The 12,283-nt window shown below is 35.2% G+C and overlaps 1 protein-coding gene across 1 annotated transcript; it reads right to left on the bottom strand.

Annotated features, from left to right (window-relative positions):
* Nucleotides 1-306: 306 nt before the first annotated feature.
* On the bottom strand, nucleotides 307-12,036 carry NTS (neurotensin). The gene is made up of 4 exons (XM_006073009.3): nucleotides 11,856-12,036; nucleotides 10,066-10,127; nucleotides 3,714-3,938; nucleotides 307-651 (listed from the first exon to the last, which is right to left on the bottom strand). The coding sequence occupies exons 1-4, from the start codon at nucleotides 11,926-11,928 to the stop codon at nucleotides 499-501; spliced, it is 513 nt and encodes a 170-aa protein (XP_006073071.1). The 5' UTR covers nucleotides 11,929-12,036; the 3' UTR covers nucleotides 307-498.
* Nucleotides 12,037-12,283: the final 247 nt, after the last annotated feature.

The raw sequence follows: 12,283 nt of genomic DNA on the forward strand, positions 1-12,283 counted from the left end.
CATTAATCATTCTTTGAAGATGGTCCTATTTTACTTCTATTACCTTCCCCATATCTGAGATTAATGAGTGAGTCTTGGAAAAGAGCATGTGTTTCAGTTCAATGAAACATTCAAATAATAAAACAGGTGTTACTTTGTTCTGGGTTAATGACAAGTAGGCTAGACTTTGCGGTAAAACTGTCCTAATCTCTTTTAATTTGGTTTAGAATGGCATTTTAACTGCTTCAACAACCCATTAAGTGCTTTGCAAAATGACAAAACATTCTATGTGACTAAATTAATATCTACTCCAATTATACACAACACTTCATGCTCAAGATCTAGATTTATTTTAAAACATTTAGTCCAATTTATAGTAATGCAGAAAAAAATCACATCTAATAAACCACAACTGTAGAAGAGACAAAATAATTGTGCTCTGTCACATTTCCACACAAATATAATTTGATATTTCATTAAAAGAAATCACAATCACATGTAAATAAAATATTTATCCTCTCAGTAGTAGTAAGAACCTCTTTTGAGTATGTAGGGTCTTCTGGGTTTATTCTCATAAAGCTGCCGTTTCAGAATGTAAGGAATTTTTCTCTTTATCACTTCTTCCTTTTCATTTTTGTCATTTCCAGCATCAAGAATGTCTTCCTGAATCAACTGCAAGATAGACAGAATATGAATCAAACTTACATGCATTAAAGTCTTCCATTTCAAGCTGTTTCATCTACCTTTTATCTCATTTGCATTCAGACATAAGACATATGTGGATGATGTGGTTCATAGCAATTAAGTGTTTTGCTTGAGGACAGGTAGATATCAGGTGGCTGAGAGGATGAAAACATGATTTTTCTTATTCTCTGTTCAGTGTTCTTCCTAGTTCATCAGCTAGCTTTAAACTTTTTTTATTTGTCAAGGCCATATTACTACCTCCAAATGAAAAAAATTCACTTATTGTTACTTTTAGTATTTTTCTTCAATGTATGATAGATCAAAAGATGGAAATATATCATACTACTACTACTAAGTCGCTTCAGTTGTGTCCGATTCTGTGCGACCCCAGAGACGGCAGCCCACCAGGCTCCGCCATCCCTGGGATTCTCCAGGCAAGAACACTGGAGTGGGTTGCCATTTCCTTCTCCAATGCGTGTAAGTGAGGTCTCTCAGTCGTGTCCGACTCCCAGTGACCCCATGGACTGCAGCCCACCAGGCTCCTCCGGCCATGGGATTTTCCAGGTAAGAATACTGGAGTGGGGTGCCATTGCCTTCTCCGAATATATCATAAGTCACAACAAATATAGAGATCTGAATTTAGTGAACCAAGTTTGGCCTCAAAGGTCAAAAGAAATTTATATCCCATTGTTAATTAATGTGGAGAAGGCAATGGCACCCCACTCCAGTACTCTTGCCTGGAAAATCCCATGGACGGAGGAGCCTGGTAGGCTGCAGACCATGGGGTCGCGAAGAGTCAGACATGACTGAGCGACTTCCCTTTCACTTTTTCCTTTCATGCACTGGAGAAGGAAATGGCAACCCACTCCAGTGTTCTTGCCTGGAGAATCCCAGGGACGGGGGAGCCTGGTGGGCCGCCGTCTATGGGGTCGCACAGAGTCGGACACGACTGATGTGACTTAGCAGCAGCAGCAGTTAATTAATGATTTGAGTTGAAAGCCATTCTAGAGATCAGTTTCTCAGTCATAGAGGAATGCTTGTTCTGCCTACTTGCTCAGCTGTTTTAGAATTAACATATGTGAAGGCTCTGTTTAAGTGTTAAAGATCTTTAGTTTGTGCTTCTTTAATTAATCATTAAAATCAAGCTCACTTTCAAAAACTCAAGGGAGTTAATCTTCATGTAGAATCTAACCTAATATCTCATTGAACATGCTGTAGTCTAAAATTAGTTCCAAACACTTTTTCAGATAGTACTGCTCTGATTCAAAATGTTCAACCAGCATAAAATATTTAGAAACTCTTCCCAGAATTTTGCACATGATTTACATAAGATTTTTAAACAAATCAATGCTAATGCTCAAGATAAGAATTATATTCATATTTGTGATTGTCTTCTAAACTTCGGGGTGACTATAACTAGTACTAATAGGAGACTAAGTTTTTAATCATAATCTGTATGCATTGAATCGTATCACAAATACTTTATTTCAACCCACAGCTATTCAATTTCAGAGAAGGAAAAACAGCTACTGTCAGACAATCTAGTTCCTTAATCTTTTGTTTCTCTGTGCACATAGTCTGTAATTACTTGTACCACACTCTGAGTAATATCATCATTTCATTTTAAATCACTCTGTAACATTTCAAATAGCAAAAGTTTTATGTGCACCTGATTTTTGTGTATTATAGTTTATTAAGGTTTTTTTTTTCTGAATAAAGAGCACATAATTGACATTTCCCAATTTTCCATGTTTTATTGACATAATATTTTAAAGAGAAAATCATTTAACTGGAATTGGAATTAGAGGATAAACAATCCAGCAAGAAAAATTAAAAACCATTTTTTCATTTTATTTTAATCTGGAAAATACTTTTTTTGTCTACAAGTTAGAATAAATACTAGAAGTTCTGCACTGCATTTCCTCTTTTCTACAGGGTATCTCTGTGATAGCATGTTATAGAGATGGTTATATTAGCAGGAAGGCACCCTCAGACCCTCAGATCCCTGATATTTGTGTAAGCCCAGAATATGAAACATGAAGTAAATTTCTCTTAGGGGTTAATCCGAAAGAAATGTTTCCCTTGTTGGGAAAATTATAAAATTATAAATTTTCTTAAAGCATTTTCATCTTCCTTTTCTCCTCCAAATATTTTCAAACCAAAGGTGGTGAGTCACAGTGTAGTATTTTTTTTTATTTTAATTTCATTTTTAAATTTTTAATTGGAGGAGAATTGCTTTATGATGTGTTGGTTTCTGCCATACAACAATGCAAATCATCCATAAGTATACACATATACCCCCTCCCTTTAGAGCCTCCATCCCACCCACCCCCATCCCACCCCTCTAGGTCATCACAGAGCACTAGCTGGGCTCCCCGTGTTATATAACAGTTTCCCACTAGATATCTATTTTACACATGTGGTGTATAATATACATCCATTCCTTCGTTGTAGTTCTGTATAGTGAAATTTGGCTTTATTAGCCAAATAAAATTAGCTGAATCTAATTCAGCTTCTAAGGATGGTTGAAATCCACAATCCACACACTCAATTAAAATAGAAATAGAAGTGGTAAGTGGAAATATATATATATATATATATATATATATATACTTATCATTCCAGTTTTATTTACCTAATATTTTCAAATACAAATGAAGTCTTTTGTGTTCTGTGTTTATTTATAAACAAACACACAGGATTTAGTGTTTCTAAGAAAACATTTTGAGTTTCCTAAATTTCTTCAGCATGCCACTACCACCACCAGCACCCAAAGTTGCCTAAGCACGCCATCCACAATAAAAGCGTGGATCAAATCTGCCTGAAGACAGATCCCCCTTTAGAGACCAAAGAAAAGATATTTTGCTAAACTTCAAATATTTGCAAAACACTTTAAAGATCTGAAGGAATGTTGACCTCAACGCATGGTTTATTCTTCCTTAATATTTGTAAGCCTTCCTGTTATGATAATTATCAGGATTAAAACAATCAGGATAAATGAGAGTTAACTAGTATAACCATAATCATATTCATATTTTTCTTCGTTTTACCTCCCAGTGTTGAAAGGCTCTGCTGTGACAGATTTTTCGGAGCTGGTATATCGTCAACATCGCTTCCAAGCTAAAGCCATCTAAGGCAGCAGGAAATTTCCTTCTTGTAATGAGCTCCTCCTCATGAAACTCTCCTGTTTCCTCAGCTTGGCTGTCCAGGTTATTTATAAGACTGCAGACATTCAGCAGGCTCATTTTCCAAGAGGGAACACTTGCCTTACTGATCTGAAATGTAGAAAGAAATAGCTATTGTAATTAAACTTATGTTGTATGAGTTAGAAATGAATTTCTACTGTGCTAAGCCATTACCTTTTAGGATCTAACTGTTACTCTAGCCTAACACTGTTATTAACTTAGTAACTTCATATCACAAAATTGAATAGCTCCAAATACTTCATATCCTCTATTTAACAAAGGCAATAAAGCTAACACACATAAACACACACATACACAAGCAAAGCAAGAAAGAAAATAGAAATTATAGTAAGTAGAAATGGGTAAATATATATGTATACATCACAGGTGAAAATATTCAAATACCACTCTCTCTTTATTATACTTCAGGTTAGTGTCTAATGGAACAGCAACTATGATGATACTAATAAATATTGGCAATTATAGTATTGTGGGACCACAAATCTATTCCACACATTAATATTTGTCATAGGTAGCATCAAAGCTGACTAATTTATTTATCTGAAAATTATAATATTTTCTAAAATAACTATTCTTTCTAATAAGACCCTGTATGAAACCATTATTACCATAGTAAACAGCTTTCTCATTTGTCAATTTTAGGAGAAACTATATGTGAAATAACTTATAAAAATTAATAAACCTCAAAGGACACAGATGAAGAAAAGCATCAAATTTTTCTAAAGAACATAAAAAATGTTTTGTAATGAACACAAAGCTGTGATAAGAAGACTCAAAAATATTAGTATCGATTCTATTGGCATCAATTTTCTCTGAATTATTCTCCAAATGCAGTGCAATTGCAAATCTGGAAAATATAGGGAGACTGGAAGAAGAGGGAGTGTAGGGAAATAATTACAAAGTTAATTTCAAAGTATGAATGTGTAAGAACCAAGAAAATTTAGGAAAACAAAAAGGTCATGAGGCAGGACTTACTCTGCCAGATATTTAAAGCTATCTTACAGCTCAGTGATCAAAGAGTGATCAGAGAGCGATCAAAGAGTGATCAAAGAGTGATGATCAGAGAATAATCAGAGAGTGATCAGAGAGTGATCAAAGAGTGATCAAAGAGTAATCAGAGAGTGATCGAAAAGTGATCAGAGAGTAATCAGAGAGTGATCAAAGAGTGATCAGAGAGTAATCAGAGAGTGATCAAAGAGCAATCAAAGAGAGCTGAGTGCCAAAGGATTGATGCTTTTGAACTGTGGTGTCGGAGAAGACTCTTGAGAGTCCCTTGGACTGCAAGGAGATCCAACCAGTCCATCCTAAAGGAGATCAGTCCCGGGTGTTCATTGGAAGGACTGATGTTGAAGCTGAAGCTCCAGTACTTTGGCCACCTCATGCGAAGAGCTGACACATTGGAAAAGACCCTAATGCTGGGAAAGATTGAAGGCGAGAAGAGAAGAGGATGACAGAGGATGAGATGGTTGGATGTCATCATTGACTCAATGGACATGAGTTTGAGTAAACTCTGGGAGTTGGTGATGGCCATGGAGGCCTGGGGTGCTGCAGTCCATGGGATCGCAAAGAGTCAGACACAACTGAGTGACTGAACTGAACTGGACTGAATCAAAGAGTAAATCAACAGAGCAAGAATAAATATTAAACTCAAAAGAGAATATAATGTCCAAAATTTGATCCAAGTCCATATGATTGAAAAGCACATAGCAAAGTGTGCATTTGAAGTCCTTAAGACAGTTGGTTCAGGGGAAATCTGGATTTAGATCTAGTTAAAACCTTTATTGATATATTATAGTCTAACAATATCCAGATGGGTTAAATATGAGTAAAAATAAAAATATGTAAATATATAGAATTTATTTTATAAATTTGGAAAAATATTGTTAATCAAATAGCCAAACCAGAATCCATAAAGAAAAAGATAATTTTACATGCATAAATTTGTAAATTATCTCTAGAAAGCTAACAGCCTGAACTAAAAACAAAAGCAAGATATAGTGTAAAAGCTGTCACAAAATGCTAATATACTTAACACAGGAGCAGCTCTTCAAAAAGAAAATGGAGAATACTCCATAAAAAATAATAAACCCTAGGCAAATAATATGAGCAGACAGGCACAGAATCACTCATCAAAGAAGAACTATGTAACAGAAATATGTGGAATGACGTTCAGCTTGGCTACTAGCAAATCAAGGACCCTAAAAGTTTAAGTACACTCGATGTATTTATGAGGATATGGAGAAACAACACTTTATCTTCTAAATATTTGTTGGTCTGAGTAAACCTTGCAATAACTTCTTGAAAAGTGTTTTTAGCAATATGTATTAAAATTGTAAATGTGCATACCCTTTGATTAAGATTTTATCCTAGGGACATGAAAACCTATAAGTACAAAGATATTCACTAAAATGTTTTCAACCAGTTTGGAAACCCGTTGCCTCAATTTTTCTGCCATGGGAAACTTAAGAGGCAAAATGCTCCATTCTGTGGCAGCAACACCTGATGTCTTACCAATTAAGGCAATGCTACAATTTTATATCCAGAAAGCTCTTTAGAGATCGTCTGAATATGTTCCTTAGAACACTAGCTTTGTACTCACTGTTTTTAAAAAGGAGTTTTGCTGTCAAGTAAATTGGAAAACTTGAGTTTAAAGGAAACTTAAAAGATTCTTGAATTTAGTATCCCCAGAATTTTTTGCTTGCAAATATTCATTAAAACTTTTCAGTGTGTGTGTATGTTAGTCACTCAGTCATGTCTGACTGCTTGCAGCCCCATGGATTGCAGCCAGCCAGGCTCCTCTGTCCATGGAATTCTCCAGGCAAGAATACTGGAGTGGGTAGCCATTCCCTTCTCCAGGGGACCTTCCCCACACAGGGACTGGACCCAAGTCTCCTGCATTGCAGGCACATTCTTTACCATCTGAACCCCCAGGGAAGCCAACTGTTCAATGGTGCCAACATAATATCCAATGCTCCTCAAACTAATTAGCCACAGAATGCTTTATTCATAAATTATTTGTCAGGACTTTTGTTGTCTGATTAATTTTTGGTTGAGAAAACAGTAAAGCATCTTGCTCTCTTCTGCCAGTTAAAACAGTCACTATAACACTTAGTAGTACTATTTAATATCACTTTAACCCCTGTCATACTCTGGAAGCACAGCAGAGAGAGCACTTTGAACCATATGGTATCTAAATAGACAGGCATTAATATTTGAGAACATTTCTTATGAGGTTTAAATAGTTTACTCAAGAAAATGACAAAGACTCTCTCTTTGATGAAATGAGTCAGGATCCCCTGAACCCTCTTCCTGACAAGGTCCTGACCTTGGTCTTTGTCCTTCATCCAACTGAGTCCAATTTTAGCAAGAATCCTTCAGAGTCAAGTTCGTAAAAATGCCTCACTGTTGGTATCTGATCATCCTAGAATTCTGCTGAGTAGTCTAGCAAGAATCCTCCTAGATTTAGAGTTTCCTTTTAGTAATTTTCCATACACTGACACCCCCACCCCCCACTCCAACCCTGCTCCTTGGCTGGAAATCCACACTTGTCTTTATTGTATTTGGAGTTGAACTTGACCTTTCTGCATACTGTGGATAGTTCCCTTTCTTAATAAAACTATACCAAAGCACTAGGATCAGTAATGAAGAGAATTCTATTGTGAGAAAAAATTCCTTTATCTTCCACTTCTAGTCAAACTTTGCCATTTCTCTTGACTTTCTGTTGCTACATTTCGGTGTCTGAACAGTTTTACTTTAAAATTGAAACTGCTCGCATATTTTACCTTTAGAGTGGAAAGAGGAAAGCTGGAGGTTTTGGAAGCTTTTAATATGGAATTATTAATAGTATTACTAATTAATAAATAGTCTTAATAATACTATCTTTTTAAAAATTGAAATACAGCAATTTGCTTAAAATGGTCAAAAGTTTAGAGTTCTTATTTGCATAGAATACCCACAGTAAACATGAATTGAATCAGAGAGAAATAAGTGGTAGTAGTTTTGTACAAAGCAAGAAATGAGCTTTCTGTTCCTATTTTAGCACCAAAATTGGGATAATTATGCTTCTGAGTGCTTCCTCATAGTAGTCTGTATTTTACTTATTTCAAAGAGGCAATGGGATTCAAATTTTCTTCCATGATCTGTTTTAAAGGCATATTCCATAACTGAATGAAAGAGAAATATATAATTGTGTCTACACTTTTGCTATGTATTTTTCTTAAGAATAAAACTAAACCACACCCTATACTGGAATTGCTTTTCCCTTGCAGTATCTTCATCAGGGAAGGAATCATAATCACTCCCACATTTTTGCAAAGTAGCTAGCACTCCCCAAACCATAACACATTTTGGAGATTACTTGGGACCTTTATTTATCAATTTAAACTTGAAATCATAAAGGTAAAATCTCTACCAATACACTAAGGCATACTAATCTGCTTCATTATTTAAATAAGACTATTGACTTCACTTGTCTTCCTATTTATGAGTTGAAGTGTTTGTAGTCATGGTTATTCTGATTGAATATTAAACAAAGGATCCATTTTCTTCAAGTTATATATATTTGGTCACTGAGTTTTAATGACTAAATAAAATTTGATCATTTGTGATAGGAAGTCTAACAAGTTATGGTAGACTTTGGTTTCAATGTGTTGAACTTTTATAGATCTGGGCAATTGTGGAAATACCCAAATGTCTTCTAAGGACCATAGTAGAAAATATGTCTGTTAGCTTTCAGATAATAATGCCTCACAATCCTAAACACACACACAAATGGGTATTTCCCCTTCACATCCACTACTGAACATAATTCTACTTATATGCTAGAGGTATTGCCCTGGATATCTGCCCAGTATATCTTTCATCATCTAATTAGGGAAGACCTGAGGTGGCAGGAGGAATTCTGAACATCTACTTCCTAATCACAGCATCTGTGGAGTCTGGAGTCCTCAACTTTGGGACCCGTGTTACAACAGTGATTACACAGGGTGACTGCCTCACTTCAAAATATATTTTTGATTTTTGGTTTTGTTTTGTTTTGTTGAGAAACATCTTTTGGTTGGGAACCCTGTTCTCTAACCCTACATTTAGATATATTCTGATTATTTCATTCTGAGTAAATCAAAATTGTGTAGTAGCGTGGTACCTGGGGATATTCTAATTGAGTTTTATTCTTAGGTATAGGCTGGAGTCTAAAAACCTTGCTTTCAAGATCCCAAGAGAGGAATAATAAGGTCCAGTACAAAGTTTTATCTGATTCAATACAAACAATACGCAGGTTCCAATAACATTTCTGTTATGGGGAGAATCTAAATCCAGAGGAGGACTTCATGTAAATGTCCCACTACAGTATTTTTGCCTGGGAAATCTCATGGACAGAAGAGCCTGGCAGGCTACAGCCTACAGGTCACAAAAGAATTGGACATGACTTAGTAACTAATCAACAACAACTGCTGCTGCTGCTGCTGCTGCTGCTGCTGCTGCTGCTGCTAAGTCGCTTCAGTTGTGTCTGACTCTGTGCGACCCCATAGATGGCAGCCCACCAGGCTCCCCCGTCCCTGGGATTCTCCAGGCAAGAACACTGGAGTGGGTTGCCATTTCCTTCTCCAATCAACAACAACTAGGAGATCATAAACTCCCACCCCAACATTTGAAAATGAGGATACAAAGGCAAGCATTGTTAATACCCCCCTTGCTTAACATCAGACTGTTCACAAGGCACAGTTGCAGGCTTAGATCTCCAAGTTTCTGTTTGCCGGTCTTTGCTCTTTACTTTCTGTCACATTTCTTTCATGGATTTCACAAACTTTCATTCTTACTTTAGGAACTCCATTTCACTCTCCCCAATACAAAAACAAAAGGCAAAAATGTCGCTTAATTTTCATTTATGTATGTAACTTGAAGTCAGTGTATCTTTCATCATATACAACGTGATTGAAATGGAGAGAGGATTTCCACATAAATGTGACTACTTAATTAAATCTGCAATGTAGTGATTGATATCACTAAACTTCTGTCCCTGTCACATCGATACCCTTAAGTCCTTTGAACTTAAGGAACAGTTTACCCAAAAAGGAAATGCCTCCCAAGGAGCTTTTCAGTCTCAATGGGAAGCTATTACTATAAGAAGAGGACACCATGTTTGTAACAAGAGTTCATATGTTTTCAGTCTTTGGTTTAGAAAGAAAGAAAAAGTTACCTTTGATGTATGCATATTGGTCAGTAAATCTGTTTCTAACGCTTTCATTTCCTCTTCTGAATCTGAGTGAAATCAAAACCACATGTTTACTATATAACCACATATCATATAATTATAACTTGAATATTTAAGATTAATCTCAAAAAACTTTGTCTTAGAAGTTTATTGTCTTTGCTATGTATTTATTCTCCTTATAATAATATTAAAAAATCAATTATAGTTTTACTTTAGGCTAACAGAATAGAACAATAGAACCACTTTTACAAAAATAGGCACATGATTTTATGCCGAGAGCTCTCGATGATTTGGAGTTGTTTAATCTCTGAATCTCAGGATAATAAAACCTGATTATACTACAAAGATGTCATCAAATATACTGGTTAATTTTTACTGGCAGTAGTTTACATATACATAGAGTATATATATATTGATATTTTCAAAGCAAGATAATGAAAAGGTAAGTACAAGACATTTTTTAAAGATAAAACCAAAGGAAGTTACTTGTTGATAATTTTGGAATAAGAAAGACACTGAGATTTATTTTATTTGAGATGCTATTGTACAAAACACACTTTGAAAGATTTGTTTCTCTATATTAAGCAACAATTTAGAATTATGTGTACTTGGCAATTTTATCACAGGCTATTAAAAAATCATTTAAGCAAAAGTAGAGATGTCCACCAATACATGTACAAGAGTGTTGAAAATGGACTTCTGATATTTTTTAGAACATCCTTTGTTTCCACTAATGAATATTTCACAGAGAAGAAAAACTTGGAAAATACATAAGGTAATAGAAATAAAGCTACGGGACACTATAATGAAAATCAGAGCAGGAATTTGAATTAAACATTTCAGTGTCATATTTATGACATTACAGTATAAAACAGGTTAAATGATTTTTTCTACACTTATCCCTTGGTTTTTTGTTTCCACCTGGATGTGATCATTCAATTATTTTTCAAACATTAATTGGAGCATATTGCAATCATTATATTTCATATTACTCTCTAAAATTTGAAATTTATTTTCAAGGTAAGCTATTGATAGATATTTAGCAATGTATGATTTCTTCTTAATTATGACATGCAAAATACACTATAGGGAAATAAGTTTTATCAATATAAGAATAATATTATTCTAGTTACATTATGTATTAACTTAAATGACATTCAAGAAAATAGTGAAATTCGTAATATGTCTACTTGTCACAGAAAAAAGTTACTTAAAATATATTCTTAAAAAAAACTTGGCATTTTTTTGTATTTCCTAGAGATCATTTTCTACAAATAATGCTTTATTCAGTTGATTCATTAAACATCAATATTCATTTTATCTTTATACACACACTATGAAGAAAATAATTTTTGAGAGGGAGAAGCCACCATGTCTTAAGAGAATGAATGAAAATGGTATAAAACATTTCAAATACAATCAGTTTGAATTATGAGTTTGCATTTTGACAGGCACCACCTCTGTATTTTTCATTAGATCAGCTTGATTTAAGTTTTACATTTTTTTTTTCCCTAGTGATTACACTGCAAACTGGAACATGAAGTGTCTCATTGAAATCCCTTTTACTACCTAGCCAATTTAAAAAGGAAAGGGAAAATTTTCAGTTCTTGTAATCATAAAGACAGAGAAAGAAAATATCCAGTTTCTATCACTAAAAAGCAAATCAGAATAAGGGAGAAACTCTTCTCCCCAGATACATTAGCATTAGTAACAACACATTGCAAAAACAGAAAAAGATATCATTTCAGGGAGTTGTGAAATGCAGCTGAGCTTACCTGAGCACAGACTCCAGGAGCTGAAAGCCAGGAGAATCATGCACACCAGCTGGATTTTCATTCCTGCCATCATCTTGAGCCTTCTAGCAAGCCAAGTTCATAAACGTCAGGAACAGGCTGAAGGGGGCTCTCTAGCACAGCTGACTTTGGAAGTACTGAACTATGAGAGATGCTTTGACCGTTCCCTCTATATATATATGCAGGAGATGATGTCATGAGTATACAGAGATTATCTCTTCACGATGTACCCTTCATCTCCAACCCACCCCACTTCCTCCTCCCCTTTTCCTTTGTCCCCTCACACCTCACCCCCACTTCTGAACCTCCAGGAACAGTGACATCTTCCCTAATTGCCCCCACTGCTCCAGATTATGACGCACAAAAGGAGTCATTCAAAAGCAATTCCATATAGAGCATACTGGAAAAGA

The sequence above is a fragment of the Bubalus bubalis genome, chromosome 4 (genome assembly GCF_019923935.1).
Source record: "Bubalus bubalis isolate 160015118507 breed Murrah chromosome 4, NDDB_SH_1, whole genome shotgun sequence".
NCBI classification, from domain to species: domain Eukaryota; kingdom Metazoa; phylum Chordata; class Mammalia; order Artiodactyla; family Bovidae; genus Bubalus; species Bubalus bubalis.